At 53.3% G+C, this 22,237-nt stretch overlaps 1 protein-coding gene across 5 annotated transcripts; it reads left to right on the forward strand.

Annotated features, from left to right (window-relative positions):
- Positions 1 to 244: 244 nt before the first annotated feature.
- On the forward strand, positions 245 to 21,623 carry WDR4 (WDR4 tRNA N7-guanosine methyltransferase non-catalytic subunit). 5 transcript variants are annotated; one of them, XM_086337121.1, is made up of 11 exons: positions 245 to 265; positions 5,060 to 5,125; positions 6,422 to 6,565; positions 10,262 to 10,418; positions 10,944 to 11,056; positions 13,123 to 13,183; positions 17,442 to 17,540; positions 18,244 to 18,308; positions 19,063 to 19,246; positions 20,000 to 20,069; positions 20,675 to 21,623. In XM_086337121.1, the coding sequence occupies exons 1-11, from the start codon at positions 258 to 260 to the stop codon at positions 20,869 to 20,871; spliced, it is 1,164 nt and encodes a 387-aa protein (XP_086193247.1). In that variant the 5' UTR covers positions 245 to 257; the 3' UTR covers positions 20,872 to 21,623. The 5 variants fall into 5 exon arrangements, 4 of the variants coding, with proteins under 4 accessions (XP_086193247.1, XP_086193167.1, XP_086193457.1 ...); XR_015140982.1 differs by lacking the exon at positions 245 to 265 and adding an exon at positions 2,179 to 3,519 and having other exon boundaries at positions 18,030 to 18,308; XM_086337041.1 differs by lacking the exon at positions 245 to 265 and adding an exon at positions 2,179 to 3,519.
- Positions 21,624 to 22,237: the final 614 nt, after the last annotated feature.

Consider the following 22,237-nt stretch of genomic DNA (forward strand, 5'->3'; position numbering starts at 1 on the left):
CTGAAGCTGAAGCTTCAATCCTTTGGCCAGCTGATGCAAATAACTGACTCATTAGAAAAGACCCTGATGCTGGGAAAGACTGAAGGCAGGAGGAGAAGGGGACGACAGAGGATGAGATGGTTGGATGGCATCACCGACTCAATGGACATGAGTTTAAGCAAGCCCCGGGAGTGATGATGGACAGGGAAGCCTGGCGTGCTGCAGTCCATGGGGTCACAAAGTGTTGTACATGACTGAGCAACTGAACTGAACTGAAAATGAAAAAGTAGGTATAGTTTATGAAATTTGACTTAGAAAATCTTGAGAAAAATAAGTCTTATTGGCACAAGTATTGATACTATTCAAATTCAAAGTGTGATGCAAGTGATTTATCATCTCAAAAAGATCATAATGATTAAGTTTTGTTCACTTCTGATGGTCAAGCACAGATCTTTAAGTTTTCATTTATACATGCTCTGAGTCTTCTGATATAATGCAGAATTCCTCTTAAAGTTTGGTCTCCAGTTATACTGTAGCTCCATAAAACTGTAATAATTTCTAATTTCTATAGGTTGTAGCCTATAACATGAAGATAATGAAGCTTCACTATCAGTTTAAGTATGCAAATGACATTTAATTGTATTTTTAAGAATATGTGTTATAGAACATTTAGGAAGATGTAAGCCATAGTTGTAAGAAAAGTTTAATTTGCTTGTGAGCCTGGTGATGACTGACTGGCCGTCTCTGGTCTTGGTATTGTTATCCCACCCAGAAGAGAAACTGTAAATTCACTTGCATGCCTGAAAAATACCCCAGGCCACGGACTTTCACTGTGAAGCCTAGGTTAGCTGAATAGAAAGGATGTTTATAGCAGATTCATTTTCAGCAACACTGTGAAGTCTCTTGCTTCCTGTGGTTACTGCCTGGTGTCAACCCCTCACTGAAACTCCCTTGCAATGGTCTCTTTATTGCTCTCTGGTTTGTTCCTGCCTCTCCTTCTCTTCCCTTCCTCCAGCCCTTGTGTTCTCTGTTCTGTGATACACAGACTCTCTTCCATCTTCTGTCTCCATGAAAGCCCCCTCCCCTTTTATAAAATATTTTATTTTGTAAAACTTTTAATTTTATATTGAAGTATAGTTGCTTAACAGTGTTGTTTTACTTTCAGGTGTACAGCAAAGTGATTCTGTTATAACCTGTATGTATTCTTTTTCAAATTCCTTTCCCATTTAGGTTGTTATATAATATTGAGCAGAGTTCCTGGTGCTATACAGTAGATTCTTGTTGGTTATCCATTTTTAATGTAGCAGTGTGTACACGTCAACGCCAAACTCCCTAACTTTCCCTCTCCCCACCCTCCCCGCCTGGTAACCATAAGTTCATTCTCTAAGTCTAGAAGTTTGGTTTTGTTTTGTATAAGTTCATTTGTATTATTTTTTAAGGATTCCACATATAAGTGATATCATAATATATTATCTTTCTCTGACTTACTTCACTCATCTCTAGATCCATCCATGTTGCTTCAAATGGCATTATGTTGTTCTTTTTAATGGCTTAATAATATTCCATTGTGTATATGTACCACATCTTGTCTATCCATTCTTCTGTTGATGGACATTTAAGCTGCTTCCATGTCTAGCTATTGTAAACATTGCTGCAGTGAACACTGGGGTGTGAGAATAGTACAGAGGTTCCTTAAAAAACTAAAAACAGAGCTACCATATCATCCTGCAATTCTACTCTTGTACATATAACCAGAGAAAAACACAGTCCGAAAGGGTACAAGCTCCTTTTGCCGTACTGCCTTTCAGGAAGACTGGCTTTCCTCAAGCATTTTGCTTTGTCAACAACAGCCACCTTTAAGTCTGTGTGTAAATTCAAACTTGAATCAATCCAGAGGTGGGATTTGAATCGGTCATAGTTTTCTATGCCTCATGCCTATCATGATTCCTTCACTTAATTCAGAAATAGCTGATCCTTTAAGACAACTGGGCTTCCCTGGTGGCTCAGTGGTAAAGAATCTGCCTGCAACGAAGGAGATGTGGGTTCAATCCCTGGGTCCAGAAGATCTCTGGAGAAGGAAATGGCAACCCACTCCAGTATTCTTGCCTGGGAAATCCCATGGACAGAGGAACCTCTCTGGCTACAGTCCATGGCATCAGAAAGAGTCAGACACAACTTAGCACACATAAGACAATTAGTTGTTCCATTTATTTACTTAGCAAATATTGATCAAGCACTGACTTCATTCAAGATTTGTGGTGCAAGCTGGTGCACTGGCAACCTGCCAATTGAGTCAGCATCAGTCCCTGCCTTCATGGCATTTGTAGTCTAGAGACAAGATATTAAGCAGATTATCATGGGTGTAGTGCATATAAACAATGAAAGGCTTCCTTGATTAAGTGTTAACTCCACTGGAGTGAAACTGGGTGTCTGGAATTAACTAGGAGCATAGAGATGGGGTGTGGAGAGAATGTTTCAGGTGAAAAGACTAGCGTGTGCTAAGGTCTTGTGGTTGCTATTATCACTGTGCCAACGAACCTGAACGACAGTCATGTTTAGAGCACTGAGAATGAAGCAGACCTAGTAGGAAATGGAGCCAGACAACATGCAGTCTCATAGTGCAAGATCAGGATTTGTTTTCTGTACCGAGAACAATGAGAAGCCACTTGTTGATTTTAAGCAGGAGGATGAGGTGATTGAAACTGTGCTCTGAAATGTCTCTCTGTGTTTAGTATGCAGTGTGGATCTGCGGGGATGGGGGTGGGGGCAAGCGCGGACGTGAGAACAGAGAGCAGAAGGGTTGCTCTGGTCTGTGTCGCGGCGGAGGCCATGGACACGGGGAGGAGCAGCGTCTAGGGGGATTTCCGCGATCAGATGACCAATGTGGATGATGGGGGTGGAGAGTCCCAAGAAAGCATCCGGCAAACTGGTGCTGGTGGTGCCACTCGTGAGAATTAAGAACACTGGAAAAGAGCCCTATCTTGTGTTGAAAAATAGCAGTTTTGCTCTTCGGGTGTGTCTGGCTCAGCTTCCATCCGGCGGCTTCAGTTCTGCGCCCTCCTCAGACACCACGTTCGGGACCTAGATGCGAACTCAGACCCTCTCAGTTCTTGAAGGACCAAGCAGGTACCAGACCGGCCAAGTCGCCTAGCCACAGCGCGAGAAAGATCCAGAACTGGCTCTCTGCAGTCTGGAGGAAGAAACGAACACTAAACAAGCAAGCGGATTCCCTTCGGACAAAACTGATCAGCAACCGACTCCAAAAGGCGCGAACGCCGAATTGCCGAATGCAGGGAGAGAACACCTTCTGCGCATGCCCGCCACCGGCTCGCGCGCGGGGGCGATTCCAGATGACGTCACCTCGCGGCGTCTACGCCTGACGTCACTCTCTAGCGCGGGCCGGAAGAGGCGCTGGACGGCGCACGTGGGTGGAGGCGCGTTGGGCGGGCACATGGCGAGTTCTGCGGGGCTGGCTCTGTGCGGGCATGCGCTGGTGGTTCGGGGCGGTAGCCGGTTGCTGGCTACCTCCACTTCGAGCAGGTGAGGGGTCGTTCTGGAGCAGAAGGCCAGGTTGCGGTCGTGCGCCAGGGCCTTGAAATTCCTGTTCTCCCGTCCCGCCAGGGCTGCACCTGCCGTGGGGTGACCCTAGGGATTCCCGCTGCTCCCCGTGAGCTCTCCGGTGCCACTTGAGCCCGGCTGCGTGCCTGCGCTGCGGAATGTCCGCTCTCCCTGCCCTTCTCCCAACACCTGCCTAGGGCCCCGTGCTCTCAGCGGCGGGCCTGAGGCATTCTTTGCCGGTTCCGCTCCAGACACTTCCGGGCTCTGCGGGGTCCGGGGGACGCACTTCTCTGGGGCGTGGGAGGAAGACAGCTCTTGGCCTCTCTTGGGGAGAAGGGTTTACTCCAGGGGACCATGTTTATCGTGCTCCTGCACTCGCTTCCCTCTGCGTCGCTGCCTGCTTCCTCATCCCCGTCCACATCCCCTGACCCCGCTTTGCTTGCCTTTCGGGGCGAGGGTCTTACCTGACACCTCCTTGCTGGAGGGTATCCCCAGAACCACAACCGTTTTCTCCCTAGTGGCCCTTTATAAGGTCGTCCTTTTGCTTTCTCTAATTTCACGCCCCTTATCGTCCCGGAATTTTTATGTTTGTTGGTCGACTAGTCTTGATCCAGGAACCTCTTGAATATTAGCAGTGGCCAGTTTCGGCCCTGTATTTCCTTTCCCAGCGTAGTTTTGATTCTCCCAAACTTGAGACAGTGTGTCTGTTAAATGTAAATGTGCGCTGTGTTCTTTGTTCAGAGTTTGGTTTCAGAGATTCAAAAAGATGTTAAGTGTAGATTTCACAAATTCACAAACCTGTTGTCCCAGGTTTATTTTATTTTAGAGCCTTATGAAATCTAGCACTTGACACAGTGAGAGATGAGAAAATTAGACTCCATCTGGTTGATTCAGTTCACACCTTTTGAGGAAACCTAGTGGCTGGCTGGCAAGGTTTCTGACTTGGACGACTGCTGCTCATCCTACACTGCAGTGCTCCATATGAGAAAAGAGTCTGGCTGCAGTCACTTTAAAGGCTGTAAATTTGTTTGGGATGTCTTTGTGCCAGGCATTGGAGTAGGGAGGCTTAGGGCCTTGTAGGGAAAGTGGGTGGCTTCTATACTGGTAAGCGCTTGGCAGGCACTGGAGCTTTTCTGGGGGCAGATAAGACATTTTTCTAAACAAGTACCCCAAGTTTTAAACTTGGGTGCATCAGGCTCACTGAAAACTGAGTAACATAGCCATCATGCGCTGATTTTCTAGTTGTTAAAGAATGGTATGTTCCTGTTGAGTTTTTGTCCTCATTTATTTCACTTAACTGATTTTTATGGACAGACCATGACAGTTATGTGTAGTAGATACAATTAAGTTCGGCAAATTAAAGCTCCTTAGCTGTTCCCTGAAATAGTTATGGAGACAAGTTCTTGTGGAGAAAATCCTTACTGAGGATGCAAATATTTTTTTGATTCAGGTTTTTTTTTTTAAGTGAGCATTGTAATGAACAAAGTACTTCATTTAAAATATTGCTGTTATTTTTCTTTAGTGATGGCGACAGCCTCTTCATATATGATTGCAGCGCTGCAGAAAAGAAGTCCCAAGAAAATAAAGGGTGAGATGGTGGGGAAGCCTCATCGGGGCTGACTGGCAGTTTGAATAATGGGACTGTTTAGTCTAAGAAGTAAATTGTTGTTTTATTTGCTGAATTCTTCATTTCTGTTACCCAGCTGTGTGGATAAACCAGAGACCACCTCCAGAGAGAAATGTGCTATTGACTTTCAGACTAGGCATTAAGAATATGAGAACTTTAAAAAATACTTTAGTTTCTGTCAGTAATTAACTGTTTTATTGGTACTTTGAAATAACAAGGAATTTTAAATGCATTGAAAGCAGGTGTATCAAATAGCTAATTGAAAAAAGAAAATAGTCTTTAAAAAATGTTTTTAATTGGAGTATAGTTGATTTATAACGTTGTGTTTTGGGTGCACAACAAAGTGAATCAGTTACGTGTGTGTGTGTGTGTGTGTGTGTGTGTGTGTATGTATATAAAATCTCCACTCGTCTTTAGATTCTTTTCCCATACAGGTCATCACAGAGTATTGAGTAGAGTTCCCTACGCTATATAATAGGTCCTTATTAGTTAACTGTTTTATATATCAGTTCAGTTCAGTCTCTCAGTCGTGTCCGACTCTTTGCTACCCCATGAATCGCAGCACACCAGACCTCCCTGTCCATCACCAACTCCTGGAGTTTACCCAGACTCATGTCCATATAGTCAGTGATGCCATCCAGCCATCTCATCCTCTGTCGTCCCCTTCTCCTCCTGCCCCCAATCCCTCCCAGCATCAGGGTCTTTTCCAGTGAGTCAACTCTTCGCATGAGGTGGCCAGAGTACTGGAGTTTCAGCTTCAGCATCAGTCCTTCCAATGAACACCCAGGACGGATCTCCTCTAGTAGTGTATATATGTCAGTCCCAATCTCCCATTATATCCCTTTCTCACCCCTTTTCCCCTCTGGTAACCATAGGTTTGTTTGGTCATTCTGTATGGTGGTTTTCTTTAGAAGAATTGGACTTGGGATCCACTTTTTTTATGATTTGACCCCTGCCTCTAGTTGTGGATTAGTTCATGTCCTTGAGGGGACTGGTCCATAGGATCTCTGAGGGTCTTTCCAGCTTAGCCCATGGAATCCTGGTGTGTATGCTGAGAGACTTTTGTGTATTAGCTCTACTCCTTAAAATTAGAGTGGTCTTGGTCTTCTCCATGTCCCTCTATATGTCTTGTATCCAGACTACACGAACCTCTTTGCACTTCTTACATCTGATCGTATTATAATCACACAGGACCAGCCTGAATGGCACAGCTTCAGTAGCTCAGGTAAGGCCTGACCTGTCTCCTCTCTTCCTCAGGGAGGACGGACAGCCCGTGGATCAGGGGAGTGACACCGTTCTGGCGTCCACCTTCTCCAAGTCTGGCAGCTATTTTGTTTTAACTGATGACAGTAAGCGTCTGATTCTTTTCCGTACAAACCCATGGCAATGTCTGAGTGTCAGGTATGAAATGCTAACGTTGAACTGTTAACGATGTTGAACGCACAGCTTACACTTGCATGCCGGTAACAGTCGTGATAGCAGCCGTAGTGTCGGTAGTTAGCACGCTGTCCCAGCCATGGCAGGTGCTGTGGCAGGCGCTGTTCTGAGTGCTGGGCTGGTATTAGCTGGTTTAAGTCTCATGGCAGGCCGGTGAGTGGGGCGGGGGCATTGTTCTCACCCACGCTCCCTGGCCAGCAGTCACTCAGCTCAGCTGGGCCCTGTTCTGGTCTAACTACAGAGTTTGTGCTCCTGGCCACAGGGCCATTCTGCTTCCAAACAGTGTTGTTTCTCCAGCCCTGGAGAGTGTTGGGGGCTTTGTGTAAGGTAAGGCACCTGGGCCACAGTTTTAACTTGGTGAGTTTTTTAAGACGGTGCACTTGCTCGAGTCTCTGAAAGGCTGGGGCTCAGTGTAAATGGGAGAGCATGTCACCTGCCTTTCCCTGGCAACAGTTTCGTCACCATTTGTTTCTGCCCCTGGAACTTGGAGTCCCCCTAAGATCACCTCCTGAGGCCATGAGGCTACAGGCCCTGCCTCTCTATGGACGAGGGTGAGTCTTCACCACAGGGGCTGTGCCCACTCTTTGGGCTCTTGACCCTCGGGTCCCTCGTTGGAAGACTGACCACTTGGGGAGGTGTGGGGCCACATGCAGGCCTGCTTCTCGAGAGGAGTGCGAGTTGGAGGCGAGCTTGCGCTCGCTCGTAGGCAGCAGTCCTGCACTTGCTAGAAGGCGAGCGCGTGAGGGGACTCTCCCTTCTGTGTGCGTCCGCGGGTGGCGACTCACTCACAGGAGTGTCCACGCAACCTGCCACAGTCCTGGGTCCTGTGGAGCTCCTACCCCTCGAGAGGGTGAGCGTCCTGGCTCATGGGTGCCCTGGCTGTTCTACAAGAGTCTGAGGAGGGAGGGAGGAGGGGTACGTGTGGCACTGGGCTTGTTAATGAGGGAGTTTAGGTGAGACCCCTTGAGTGCAGGGCAGGGCGGGGGTTCTTGGTCGCTGTGAGCACGCCCGGGTCTCTCCCCGAGGGTGTGGGCTGAGGGGAAGGTCCCATGTCCCGGGTTCTCTCCATAGGAGACCTGAATAACATGGGCTGTAGACCTTAGTGGTCTCGGTACCTGGTGCTTTTCTTGTATGTTTGCTTCTGGCTTTGAAGTTGATATCAGCAGAGAAACCTTGGGTAGGAGGTGCTTGCAGTAGGTGGTTGAGAAGACAGGTGATGTAACTTTATGATGTTGAGGAACCAGATTCCAAACTCCAGGAGCTCTGTCTTATTGATTGCTGGGTAAGGGGTGGGGCCTAGGGCGGGGCCAGGGTGAACTTCAGCTCCTTCCATGCATTTCCCTGGAGCTCAGCGCCTTCCCTCTGTTACTGGTGAAGAAGCGTTTGGAGAAAGGGAGCAGGATTAGTTTTATCACCGTAGAGAGGACAGTCCCAGCGGACATCATCCTGGAGGGGGCGCTTTACCTTTGGGGCACAAGCCCCATTGGGATCTGATGGACCCCTCAGAACAACACCCACCCTTGGTACATCTGACATCCAGTTGATCCACATTTGACCAGCCAGGGCCTTTGAAGCTCAGAGCTGGCTCCAGTGGGCCCTTTCTCTGGCCCTGGCAAGGAAGAGGGGCCCAGGTTGCCTGGGGGGGCCTGAGAAGAGGGTCCTGGGCTATGAACCCAGTGACTCGGTGGAGGCAGGAAAAGTGCTGAGACTGCAGTCCCCACAGAGACTGAAAATGGTGCCCCCAAGATTCCTCCTGTTGGGGTGGCATGGCCAGCCCGCCGGACAGTCCTATTTGATGACCTGTCCCCCACCTGCGAGCTGATGCCCTTGAACCTTAACTTCCAAACCCCGTCCGTGCAGCTCAGCTGCATCCTGGAATTGGTGTCAGGATGCGTTTAGCCTGAAAAGCTGGAAGCCCCTGGCTGGCGAAGGACCGGAGGAGGTATGGCGTCCCGCAGCTATGCGGATGAGGGGCTGCCATGGGGAGTGGACCAGCTTTGGAAGGGTCACTTCCTCCCTGGGTGGATGAGCTTCTTGGGACTCAAGCCCGTTACTGCTGGAGGCTGTCCTGGGCCGGTGCCCCCTAGGGTGCTGTGTCATGTGTCTCCCCCCAACCCCCTCTGGGGCTGTGCCTGGGCTCCTTGAAACTGCTTATCAGCTCTGCGGATTCTGATTAATCCTGCCTGGAGTCTAATTACCTTTTTCTGTCATTGTTTTCCCCGAGTTGATTCCATTATGCCTCCTCGAGGGGCTGCACTGGCACCGAGGAGCGGAGATGGTCCAGCGACTGCCAAGCCCCTGGCAGCACCCCTGGGCCAGGTGGGGCCTCCTGCTCAATTCTCGGCCCCCTCATCCTTCTCCCAAGAGGCAGGCAGGGGTCTGATGGTCCCTTTGGGGGGAATGTAGTTCCTTTAAGCTTCAGTTTATGTCTCAAGCTGACACTTGGGGTCCTAGCTGCTGTGAGCCAGGATAGATGCCAGCTGTTTTTCTTTTACTTAAAAAAAATTTTTATTTGGCTGAGCTGGGTCTTCATTGCTGCACGCGGGCTTTCTCTAGTTTTGGTGAGCAGGGGCTACTCTACTCGCAGTGCGTGAGCTTCTCACTGCAGGGGCTTTTCTTGTTGCAGAGCATGAGCTCCAGAGGCATTTGGGCTTCAGCAATTGGTGGTTCTCAGGCTCAGTTGCTCTGAGACATGTGGGATCTTCCTGGACCAGGGATAGAACCCATGTCCCTTGGGTTGCAAGGCAAATTCTTAACCAGCAGACCACCAGGGAAGCCCAGATATCAGCTCTTTATGGGGGCACTGGGTCCCTGGCAGCCCTTGGTGATGACAGAGCTGGGGCCAGCTCTTCTGTGATGAAGCCTTATGTATAGATAGATGGCAGGTGTTTGTGTGTGAAGCGGTGGCATGGCTCCTGTCTCATGTAAGATACCTCTCAGTAGAAACAGTGGAAAATGACAGCAGGAAGGAATACCATGACCCCCGGCCCAGGACGGGCAGTGGGCGGTCGGCCTGTGTTGGCACAGCTCTGGTTTTCTTCCTGAACCAGCTCGTGGGCGTGACACACCTCATGGCTCTCGCGGATCAGGGGTTTGTGCTGGGAGCCAGTGGGGCGCGGTTTGGATCTGGGATGCGCCCTCAGGGGAGGGTCACTCTTGTGTTGGACCCTCCTGTCCTCGGATGCTGTGCACAAGCAGACCCTCCTGTCCTCGGATGCTGTGCACAAGCAGCGCTTGTAGGGTCCTGGTCCAGGCGGCAACGCCAGCAGAGGGTGCGTGGGAAGCCAGAGGGCAGGGGCGTCCTCCGTGGTTTGGATTGCGGCCCAGAGCACGTTTAGTGTTTAGGAAACTGGCCTTGTCACCTTGTACAAAGAGGCCAGGGAGCATTCTACCAGGACAGTCTTTAAACACAAGGCCAATTGAGAGGGTTGGACACTTAGATACTCACCATCCTGATCTTACCATTAGTACATTTTGAGAAGAAACAGCATCATAAAAGTAGATTTGTCTGAGGCACTGGCTCTGTTTCCATCCTCACAGTTGCTGTATGTTTTTGGTAACTGCCACGTGACAGGAGCCGCTAGTCAGGTGGCTTGCAGGTCAGCGGTGGCCCTGGTGCCGACCCCTGTAGGCCGACCGTGGGCGTCTCTGGCCTTTTAGGACCGTGGTGAGGAGGTGCACGGCGCTGACCTTCACGGCCTCTGAGGAGAAGATCCTGGTGGCGGACAAGTCTGGCGATGTGTATTCCTTCTCGGTGCTGGAGCCGCACGGGGGCGGCAGGCTTGAACTCGGACACCTGTCAATGCTGCTGGATGTGGTGTGTGTGCAGTGGGTTCACTGGCTACGGTCGGGATCAGGGTGAGGAGCGGGCGGGTGTGGGCTCTGCTGTGGCAGGGGCAGCCCTGCGGACCTGGGCATAGGGGCTGCGGGGGCAAGGTTTCAGAAGGTGAAGCAGGGTGAAGGAGGGCAGTCAAGTTAGGGGGCGGCTGGGTGGTCTAGTCGAGGAGGAGGGGTGTGGGGAGAGCAGATGTCCTCCAGTCCCCCAGCCAGGAGCTGCCCCCCACCCCACAGGCACTGAGAGGCCCGTGAGGGCTGGGCTGCAGCGGGGTGGTGGCTGGGCTGGTGTGGGGCCCTGCAGGGAAGGCGGGTACGGACCTGGTGAATGGCTGGACATGCAGACACACGAAGGAGAGAAAAGTGACTGGGTGGGAAGATGGGAGTGGACGAGGCCGGGCATCCAGATACAGCCGAGGCCCTTGGACACCTGAGCTCAGACCTGGGGAAGTAGGGTGGGAGCCAGCGTGCTGACCACTGGGTCTGCCCCTTCTCACCTCGTGCACAGGCCGTGAGTCCCGACGACCGCTTTGTCCTCACCGCTGACCGGGATGAGAAGATCCGGGTGAGCTGGGCCGCAGCTCCGCACAGCATCGAGTCCTTCTGCCTGGGGCACACCGAGTGAGTCCCCCATGCCCTGCAGAGGGAAGCTCTGGCTCTTGACTGGGGAGGCCGGTGCTGAAGCAGGAGGCACCCACCCCGGGAGGAGGCGACTGGCCTTAGCGCCTGGCCTGCTGCCTCACGAGACCCTAGTCCAGCTCACCCTCTGATACCAGGGCCTTCAGAACTTTCAGAACCTCCCTGCCCATTCAGAACCTGTTGGCTGGAGGTTTTTGGGTAGCATCCAGGTCTCGGTCCCCAGCTCGCCGTCACTGCAGGCAGGCTGACCTTGCTGACTGCAGGAGGCCCTTCCCCTGACAGCCACTCTGGTCAGTTAGGGTCACCCGTGGTTTCCACACGGCTCAAGGCTTGTTTCTGGAAGGCACGTCCTTACTCAGGGTCGACGGCCCGACAGCCCCAGGCAGTGGCCCACGGTCAGTGGGGGTGGGTGTCAGGGGCGAGGAACACGCGTCAGTCGTTTCCCTCGTCCGGGCAGGTGTCTTCCGGCCCCCGCACGCCCGTTCAGGCAGTGGGCTTTGATGCTGACCTGCAGGAGGCGTTTCTGCAGACTGTCGTCCTTCTCAGGCACGTGGCTGATGGCAGTCTGCAGGCAGGGACAGCAGTAGAGTTGGCCCAAGCGTTGTAATGAGGCGGAGGAGGGACTGGTGGGTGCTTCGGTTCTCAGCTTGCTCCTGTCTCCTTGGTTTTGAATGGCCTTGAAGAAGGTCGCTGCTTGCTGGGTTTGTGAGTGTATTCTGTCTTGTAGTCATCCTCAGAGAGGAGTCACTCCTATGACCTGCCACCCCCACCCCCCCACCCCGGTCTCTGCTGAATCCGCCTGCCTCAGCGGGCACACTCTGCCTCAGGGCCTTTATCCTTGGTCTTCTCGCCTCTGGGCATGTTCTTCCTGTGGCTTGGCCCCTCCTTCATTCCTCTGCTCTCAGGACCCCCCATGTGAACGCCTGCCCCCCAAACCCCCTGCTGTTCTTTATTCTCAGCCTTTGCTGTCAAGTTCAGAGCCACGAGCCACCCAAGTGTGAAGTGAGGTGTGCCATTAGTGTGAACAGGGGATTCCAAATGAAAGAACAGTGTAAAAACAGCTTGTCATTAATTTGTTACATTGATGCGGTGGAGATGTAACACTTTGGGAATGCTGAGTTAAGGCAAAAACCTAGTGTTAGAATTAATCTTACCTGAGTCTGTTTATTAAAAGTGGGGTTACTGGCAAAGGTGGCTCGCGTTGGGGCTGGATGGGTCGTTCCGAGCCGGTGCTGACCCCCAGGGGCTCCTTATGGCCTGGGCCTGTCTCTCCCCACCCCACCCAGCCCCCTGCCTCCTGGGGGCGGGGTCTTCGTCAGGTCTGCGCCTTGCTGTCTGCAGCCCTTGGCACGGTGCCTGGCACGCAGTACGTGCTCAGTGGGTGTTTCAGTGAGTAAATGACCAGTTGTCGCTCTTGGTTAAGGCCCTGGAAACTGCAGTTTCCGCCCATTTTCTGTTGAGATGTTGAGGCAGCCCATACCCGATGTCATGGTCACGCTGTTGCGATAAACACAGGCCAAGTTCAGCACGTACTTTTGTTCCTTTTGGAGGGCCTTTGGGGAAGGCGGTCCTGGGGAGGAGGACTGGCCCAGGCCAGGGTGAGGCTCCAGGTGGCTGGGAGGGGGACTGTAGGGAGCCATGGGGGTCCCTCCTTGTCCAGGGGTCCCCGGGCACCCGAGTGGTAGATCATGTTACAGATGGGAACACAGCAGGCAGCTTCGCCCCTCCCGGGCTGGGGGCTGGTCTCGGGGAGTGGGCTGCTTGGGTGCGGCGCAGTGGGTGCGACTGGCTGGTGGTCAGTGGTGCCGCTCCCCCTCAGCCATGCTGGCACGTCACCCTGGTGTCTCGGACTCCACTAAAGTGTGTGCCCTGGGGCAGCTTCTGAGCAGGCGGGCCCTCTGGGGCCTTCCTAGCAAGCCCACCGGAGTGATACGCACGCTCCGCACATGGTCACGTTGCTCCTCGTGGTTTCTCTTGAGGTCCAGGTCCAAGGATATGGGCTGCACGGAGCCACAGCAGCCCAGCTCACCCTCTGCTTCTCCCTGTAGGTTCGTGAGCCGCATCTTCGTGGTGCCCAACCACCCCGAGCTGCTCTTGTCGTCCTCCGGGGTAAGTGCTCCGCTCCCCCGTGCACCCCCGGTGGCTGGAGGCGGGGCGTGGGTGCCCCAGGTGGGGTGGGCCCGCTGTGAGGAGCCTGTCTTGGGCTCCCAGCTGTGGTGTGAGGTCGGCGTGTGCTTTTCTTGAGTGGCCGTCCACTAGGTGGTGCTTGTGGCTCCCTGTAGAGCCGACTGGCTTGCTCCCTGCTTCAGGCTGTGTGCGTGTGTGCACGTGTGTGTGCGCTGTGCTGGAACAGCAGTGCGTGGATTCTGGTCCGAGGGGTCCTTCCAGCATCGTGATCTCAGTTAACGAGTTTGGTAGACGGTCCTTTCTGAATCCTAGAAGGACCTGGTTCTGTCCCGGTGCCGATGCGCTTGGCCCTTCTCCCTGACCCTTCTGTGGCGTGTGAGCGCGTGGAGAGGCCGTGCACTTGGCCGGCTGCCCAGTCCCGGGAGCCGGGGCCTGAAGGCTTAACAGCTGGGTGACAGGGGGCACCTTCCTCTCGGGATCGCTAAGCAGCACTTGGCTGAGGTGCAGGTCTGAGTCTTGCTTTCTCTTCAGAAGCTCTGCGCACAGCCTTTCATCTTTGCCTCTCCACCCCTTTAGCGTTTTCTGTACCTTGGGGGCCTGGGGAGGACTCGGGGCGCCTCGTGGACCCCCGACGGGCAGGCCTTCCGGGTGGCGACCAAGTCCTGTTTCTTTCTCCACACGTGGTTTCTCTCAGGTTTTTACTTTTCTGTTCTCTTGTCCTGTTCTTGAAAGCTACGCATGGTCCTGTGAGAGTAAAGAGGAAAATAAACGTGCCAGAGTTCCCAGTGGTAGCCAGCTTCTGGGGGTTTTGTTGTGAGCCTCTGATAATAAAGGAAAGTGCTCACATGCATAGAGACATGTACTGACCGGCGCCTTTGGTCTGCTTGCTCAGCTTTACCACGTCCAGCATCGTGCTTCTTTTCCTTTTCAAAGAGACGCAGTAGTTCTGGCACTGGCCATCCTGGGGGCCTGCCCGCCCCCACCTCTCAGTGGTCGGGCGGGTGGATGGGTCTCTGTCCAGTGTTTCCCTGCAGGTCAGGTGGTCGAGCTCTAGGGTTTTCTCCCTCTGGTGTTCAGTTTGCTTGGTTTTTGCCCAGCTGCTTGTTTTCTGAAGTCCGAGGCTGTTGAGTCTGGGTCCCCTGTGTGTGGTCTGATCACCCTTCTCTCTGGATGCGTTTGGGGGCCTTCTCACCCCATAGTGTGAAGAACGAAGGAGCAGGGTGAGGGGGGCTCTCAGGGGCCCCTGAAAATGGCTGCACAGTCCGTGGCCCTTTTCCTTCTGAGTCTCAGGTCTGCACACCTGGGGGTTTTGGGTTCCTGCCTCTGGAGCCACCTCACCCCACTTTGCCTGGAAGCTGTATCAGGCGGGCACTGGCCCGTCGTCTCATCCTGTCTTTCCTTTTGCATTTCTTTTCGTGTGTTCCTGCTCCCCGTTCTACTCTGTCTTCCTGCAGGAGTGTTAGTTTCTGCTCTCGTCCTTGGAACATTCTTCACAGCCCTGTTCTTGCATCCTGCCTGCAGACCTTTGCACTCCCTGAGGTGGTGTGACGTGTGGGGTTTTTAAGGGATTTTCCTGTGTGTGTCCCCCAACCCCCACTGGCGTGTTGCTCATCTTTCGAGTTTTCCTCGATGTCTGGTGCCCGGGTGTCAGAGTTGGGCACCAGGCCTCGTCGGATGCCAGTGTGCACCCGGCTCCATCTCACTCACCATCTGGCCCTTCTCCGTAGATGTTTGATTTTGTATCCTGCCATCGTATGATAAGTGTTGTAGCAGATATTTCTTAACATTACTCTCTCTTTTTTACTTTATTGAGGTAATAGTTTATAACACCTGCGTTTCACGTGCACAGCGTTGTATTTTGACTTCTGCACACTCTACAGTGTGCTCACACCAGCAGTTTAGTTTCTGTGCACTGCAGTACAATCCAGTTGAACCCCTTCACTCATCGTGCCTTCCCCTTTGGTCACCACTACTCTGTTCGTTGTATATCGGTGTGTGTGTTTTTGTTTGGTTTATTTTTATATCCTACTTAATGAGTGAAATCATATGGCGTTTGTTTTTCTCCACCAGACTTAATTTACTTGACATGATACCCTCTAGGTCTATCCATGGTTTTGTTGCAAATGGCAAGATTTCATTCCTTTTTTATGGTTGGGTGATGTTCGCGTGTGCGCCACTTTCGTCTGTTGATGGGCTCTTAGCTTCCATGCCTTGGCTATTGTAAATAATGCAGCAGTGAACATAAGGGTGCGTACATCTTTTCAAAGTAGTGTTTTTGTTTTCTCCTCAGGAGTGAAATCGCTGGATCATTTGGTAGGTCTGATTTCTTGCGAGACCTCCATAGGGTTTTCCACAGCGGCTGCACCAATTTACATTCCCGCCATCAGTGTACGGGGCCCCTTCTCTCTACATCTTCACCGACATTTGACATTTGTTGTCTTTCCCACGGCAGCCCTTCTGGCAGACGTGGGTGCTATCTCACTGTGGTTTTGATCTCATTTCCCTTATGACTGGGGATGTGGGGTGTCTTTTCCTGTGCATGCTGGCCGTTCATATGTCTGTATTTAGCAGGATGTCTGTTCGTATCCTCTTCCCGTCTGTAAAGGTTGAAAGGTGGCTGTTGTTGAGTTGTATGAGTTCCTTGTCGACTTTGGCCATTAACCACTTATCAGATGTATGATTTGCAAATATCTTCTCCCGTTTGTTTGGTGGTGCTTCTGTTGGTCGTTTCTTTTGCTGTGCAGAAGCTTTTTTGACCTCGTTTCATTTATTTTTGCTTCTGTTTCCTTTACCTGAGGAATTTTATTTGGAAAGATCTTGCCGAGACCAGTGTCAGAGAGCATACTGCCTGTGTTTTCTTATGGCTTCGGGTCTTACATTTGTTTGTAATCCATTTTAAGTTCGTTTTTCTGCATGGTGTGAGATTGTGGTGCGGTGTTTTCCTTCTGCTCATGCCTGTTTTCTCCACACTTTATTGAAGAGACTGTCCTTTCTCTGTTGTCTGTTCTTCGCTTCTTTGCTGTAGATTGTTCGTCTGTGCCTGCGTTTGTTTCTGGGCTTTCAGTTCTGTCCCATTGATACGTGTGCCTGCCTTTCTGCCATTACCATACTGTTTTGATCATTGTAGTTTTACAGTGTAGCTCAAATCAGGGAGTGTGACACCCTTCCCCTTTATTATTCTTCCTCAAGATTACTTTGGCTCTTCAGGTCTTTTGTGATTTTCATATACATTTTAGGATTTTTTGTGGTTGTTGTTGTTTAATGTCTGTGGAAAATGTCATTGGGATTTTGATAGGGGTTGGATTAAATCTTCAGCTGTTTTAGTTAATGATGGACATTTTCACAGTGTTAACTCTTCCAGTCTATGAGCACAAATATCTTTCCATTGGTTCATGTCTTTGGTTTCTTTGTCTTATACTTTTCTGAGTACAGGCCTTATACTTCCCTGGTTAAATTTATTCCTGGGTATTTTATGCTTGATACAATTGTGTGTGGGGTTGTTTTCTTAATTTTTCTCTTTTACTTTGTTGTTTCAAAACTCAGCAGAGTTTTGAGCATTGATTTTGTACCCTGAAACTTTATTCATTTATTATTTCTGGTAGTTTTCTGCTGGAGTCTTTAGGGTTTTCTGTAAATAAAACCACGATGTCTGCAAGCAGTAGCAGTTTTACTTCTTCCTTTCCAGTTGGATTCCTTGTTTTTTCTTGTCTGATTGCTCTGGCTAGGGCTTCCAGTACTGTGGTGACTAGAAATGGGCACACTTGTCTTGTTCCTGGTAAACACTTTTTTTGCATTTATGTTATTTTTGGAGCTCACATCAGGCTGTACCAGTTGACACTCTCATGGGTAACAAATGGACGCCCTCTTTGCACCCATTCCTGAGCAGTAACGTGGACAGTTCTCAGTGCTCATGAGCCTCACATGTTTCTCCCTGTGCGGATGCACGCTCGTTGATGGAACTGTGTGTGTGCACGCGTGTGTGCACCGCAGTCCCAGCCCGAGCGCAGCAGGCCTCGTCTGTGACCCCTAGCACGACAGGGTGCCTTGTGTCCTTGCCCATTTAGCTGTGTGGGGTCCTTTGTGTGTTCTTACTGGTCTGTGTGGTGCTTTGCACAGTTGTCACTAAGCAAAAAGCCTTTAAGGGGGAGAGGTGCGCTGGCCGCTGCCTCTGTGTTATCATCCCCATGACCTGGTGAAGCCTGGATGCCCCACGGGGCGCTAATGTCCCTGGTGTCTGCAGGACTGCACCCTGAGGCTCTGGGAGTACCGAAGTGGCCGCGAGTTACACTGTTGTCCCCTGACCAGCCTGCAGGAGCCCACGGAGCCCTGGAGTGACAAGGTAACCCCACATGTTTGTCTCAGGGCCTCTCTAGCTGCTGCGATCCTGTGGAAAAAATTCCTTTTACGTTGAAGAAGTTTCTTGCTGTCAGTGCAGACTCCCCCTTGGGTTTCTGCTGCCATGGTGCCCCCGCTGGAGCCGTGGCAAACAGAGGCCTGTGTGTTCTGCTGCCTTCTTCACATCCGTGCCCTCCTCAACCTCCTGACACCCCCAGATGGTGAGGAGAGGCAGGGCACAGAGGGGACTGGAGCGAGCAGTTCCTGATGCCGGGCCTGGCTGCACCTGTATGAGCCCGGGGCCGCCCCCTACCCTGCTCTGAGAGCTGTGTGTGGCCCGCCATGTCCCTTCCGCTCCTCCTGGCTCTGACCCCAGGGGCTTCCTCTGCCAGGACCTGTGGATGCTCACGTACATACTGTCCATAGTTATAATCCCCTCTTTTCTTCCTGTGTGCTCTCTGCCCTCCTTTTTGACCAATTCCATTGGCCTTAGAGATGCTGCAGAGGCTCCGTGAGGCCCATGTGTCAGAGCTGCCTGTGAACTGTGCCCTCCCTGGGGTCTGGAGAGTCCTGCAGGGTCTTCTCTTGCTGTGGTGGACCACACACGGGGACTGTCCGTCCTGCAGTGATGCCCGAAGTTAGAGCAGGGCAGCTGGAGTCCAGTCCTGGCCAGCTGATGTCACTGAGGCTGCTGCTTTTCCTTCCAGAGGTTTGCCGTGTCCAGGATCACTTACTGGAGCCAGGAGGACTGCGTGGCGCTCTCGTGTGACGGGTGAGCCCACGTGGATAGGGCGTCGCTCTTGGTTCCTGCAGGCCTGTGAGGGTGGGAGGAAGCTGGGGGATGACAAAGGGGTCTCTGGCTTGGCCTCGCCCTGCAGTGACCTCGACTCTCCCAGCCCCTCTGCTGCAGCAGGGGCGGGTTCCTTCCTGTATGCCAGCATCTCACTTGCTGCTGGTACCTGCCAACGTGAAGGCAGCCCTGGCCTCTGGCTGGCCTGTTGTGCAGGTGGAACCCCAGCTAACGGTCAGCTGTGGTAGGGCCCAGCTCAGCACGGGAGACCCCGGGGGCTGCAGTGCAGATGAGACAGGTGTGGGGAGCACGATCGCCCAGCTGTGCCCTCCTGAGCATTGTCCACGTGCTGGGAAGGGGGTTGGGGGGCCTCCTACATTCTCACCTGTCCTGACGAGCACCCTGGGGTCAGCATCTGAGCTCATGTTAGAAAGGAAGATGCAGGATTAGAGGGTAAAATGCTGCCTGGGCTGGGGGTGGGGGGCTGAGCTCACCACTCGGTCCATGCATTGCTCAGTGGGTGGAGCAGCTGTCTCTGTGTGGTTTCGTCCTGGCTGTGTAATTAGCTGTTCCAGGACTTAAGGACGGAAACCTTGGTGAGGTCACAGCTCCTGGGGGCAGGGACGCAAGAGTGGCTGGGTGCTCGGGGAGTCATCAGGTGGCAGCTGAGACATTGGTGGGCCGAGCACCCCTTGGGCCACGGACACTGTCCTCACCATCCCCTCTCTCCTGGCAGGCTGCCCGTGGTCTACATCTTCCAGCTGGATGCTGCCCAGCGACAGCTGGTTCCAAGGCAGCTGCTGACTTTCCAGCACCGGGTGTGGGACGCCGCCTTTGAGGAGGGCCACGGGCTGTGGGTCCTGCAAGACTGCCGGGAGGACCCTCTTGTGCTCTACAGGCCCGTGGGCGGCCAGTGGCAGGTAAGGGGGCTGGACCCTGCTATGCCCCAAGCTGGGAAGAGGGGAGACGGCTGCAACCCCTTTCAGCCTGATTACATCCATGCTAGAGGCTGTGTCCCAGGGTTCGGGGGGAACAGGAAGCTGGGGTGCCTGCCAGGTTCTCCAGTGTCCTGTGTCTACACTGGTGTTTTGGGGGCTGTTGCTGTCGTTGCTACCCTTTCCCTGTGACTGTCCTGGTCACACGTCTCTTTAGGAAAAGAGCCCACAGCTGGGGGGTCCTGGGTGGGTACCTTTTACACTTGCAGCCTTAGCACAGTCTTGCACCTTGGGTCCACTGGACGCCGAGGGGCCCTGTCCTCGCAGGTGGCTGGGGTGGGCCTGTGTGTCACCCCCCGGCTGGCCTGTGGCTCGCTGGGCACCATGGTGAGGGGCAGGGGACGCTCACAGAGCTCTCTGCACACTTGCGTGTCTTTGTCGAGCGCTCAGGGCCGCCCAGCGGCTCGTTTGGGTGTTTTTATCTGAAGGGTAGGGGTGAGTCAGTGCCCCTGGCCTGTGCCTGCAGGCTCCAGGCACCTTTAGAGTCACCCTTGGTGAGGCGGCAGTGTGTGTCCCCGGCTCTGTGTGACAAGCTGTGGTCACTGCTGTGCTGAACGGGCTGGGTGGACGGCCTCGCTGCCTCCTGGGGGTGTGGAGGGCAGGGCTTTCCCGTGCCTGTGCCGCAGCCTGGGGGTTTCTGTCCTCTCTCTGATGAAAGCTTTCTGTTCATCTCCTCAGTCTGCTCCTGAAAGTGCCGAGTTGAGGAGGGTCTGTGCTCACGTTCGCGTGAACTGGGCCATGTTGGAAGGTGAGCACTCGTCTTTGGCCTGCTTTTCCAGGGTCACGTTCCGCTGCGGCCACAGCGGGTCCTAGAGCGCAGTACCCAGCAAGGGTCTGCTTCTTGGGGTGAGGATGTGGGGCCTGTGGGGTGTGTGTCCCTTGCAGGGCAGGCGAGTGCTGTGAGGCAGGGCTGGTCGGTCCCTTTAGAGAAGTGCTGCCCTGGTCTCAGGTTAACCTCAGTGGGGCCTACATCTGGGCCACTTGGTTGGCAGGGTTCAGGTCCCTGCAGGTTGCTGAACTGGGGCCGCGTGTCTCCCCTTTGCTTTGGCCAGAGGACACCCCGGGTCGGGTGCCAACAAGATGCAGCCACAGCCCCTGCACCTGGTCTCCCAGGGACCCCATGTCCTGTGAAAAGCGAGTCCTCGGTGCAGCCAGGCGTGGCCGTCAGGACGTGGGCATTCTGGGGGCCGTGCCCGAGGAGGCCCCAAGGTCCACAAGACCTGGGTGGTGGCCGAGTTCATTCCCTGCTGCAGGAGGGTCCGCCAGACCCCCCTTCGAGGCAGAGCCCTGAGTCCCCATCCGCACTCACGCCTGGCGTCACCCCTGGCACCCGGTTTCATCCCTCCTGCACAGGCTGTGCCGGCGTGGACAGTGGCTTCAGCAGCCTCTACAAGGCCACCTGTGACAACATGACCACTTACCTGAAGAAGAAGGAGGAGCGGCTGCAGCAGCAGCTGGAGAAGAAGCGGCGCCAGGCCCCGCCGCCCGGGCCCAACGGGCCGACCAAGAAGATGAGGGCAGGGGAGTTGGCGCAGGGCTGCTCGTCCTAGCACTCAGGGTGCCCATCGGGGAGGCACAGGGCTGCCCTCTCCCCTCCCACTCGCAGCTCCCTGACTTGGGCTGGGCGGCGGCGAGGTCCATCCCGGCTCAGCGGAGCCCTGGGGCTGTGCCGGACAGCTGGACGGGACCATGGACCCTAGAACTTTCTGTCCCCAAAGCTGTGCCACGGGGTCAGCGTCACTGGAGATGCTGTGCGAGAGTAGTAAGTACACCCAGCACTTCCCTTCCCCTTGGAGGGTGATCGCCTGTGGGCCTGGCGTTCGTCCTTCCTGCTCGTCCTGCAGCGCAGCGGGCTTCCTGTCGGGAGTCTGGAGGCCGACGTCTTTCCAGCAGTGCAGTGGATACCCACGCTGTTCTCCGCTTGCCCTTCTGGATGGTCTGCCACGCTGTCCAGCAGGCAGACGTGTGCCCCATGGGCTGTTAGCCCAAGAGGAATAAATACTGGCTGCCGGTGCTCAGGCCATGTGGAGCGAGGAGAGCTCGTTGCCAGCGTTGGTGGAGACAGACCCGTTCACGGACGTGTGAGAACTGGGTGCCCCAGCAGGACACTCACTCACTCCGCAGGGAGGTGACTGGTGATGTGTATGTTTGATTTTGATCTGGACTTTGTGCACGTGCAGCAGAGCAGGAAAGCCAGCTGTGTGCTAATTCCTGATCAATAAAGATGAGTTTTTTTGCAGCTTCTGGAAAATTGACCAGCAACACATGGAACTGATTTCAAAATATATTGAGCAGAACCGTGTACGATGAGTGTGCTCTTTGTGATTGAAACGTTTACCTTTTGGTTTGAAGAAAGACGTATCTGTGGTGTGAGGGTGTTTCATGGGCGTTGGACACAGGTCGTCTCGTGTATCAAAACCTGAGAGGCGTCAGATTGTTCCTTAGTGCCTTGTTTTAATTTAAACGCTGATCTGGAAACAATACTGTTTGTAAACCTCTCAGGGTTGCTTCCCACGGGACATCAGGGACCACCCCCTGCCCCGCCCCACAGTGCATGCGTGCGCACACGCACAGACACACACTCAACCTGTACCCCCGGTCCCCCATCCGACTCGGTTGGCGGAGAGAGGGTGTACCTGCAGGGGTGGTGGGGTGCCATGGCTGTGGTCCTGATATGGAGTGTTCATTCCTAATATGCTCTGAATTCTTGGTTTTAGGAGAAATTTGTTTGTTCTTGTTGGTGTCTTTATTTTTGACCATGCTGCTTTTGGGATCTTCGTTCCCTGACCAGGGATTGAACCTGAGACCTCAGCATTGAAACTCAGGGTCCTAACCGCTGGGCTGCTGGCAAGTCCCTCTTCTTGGTGTCTTGGGCTAAGACGGGGCCAGCAGACTGGCCTGCAGGCCACAACCTGC

This window comes from Bos grunniens, chromosome 1 (genome assembly GCF_055505025.1).
Source record: "Bos grunniens cultivar Pamir isolate PY7600 chromosome 1, Bosgru_T2T1.0, whole genome shotgun sequence".
Lineage (NCBI taxonomy): Eukaryota > Metazoa > Chordata > Mammalia > Artiodactyla > Bovidae > Bos > Bos grunniens.

Excerpts from the sequence above, each read along its gene's own strand:
- WDR4 (XM_086337041.1), top strand. The coding sequence starts at position 3,293 with ATGCCCGCCACCGGCTCGCGCGCGGGGGCGATTCCAGATGACGTCACC. Across the intron at positions 5,126-6,421 it reads AAGTCCCAAGAAAATAAAGG|GGAGGACGGACAGCCCGTGG; the intron begins GTGAGATGGTGG and ends TCTCTTCCTCAG. Across the intron at positions 6,566-10,261 it reads TGGCAATGTCTGAGTGTCAG|GACCGTGGTGAGGAGGTGCA; the intron begins GTATGAAATGCT and ends CTGGCCTTTTAG.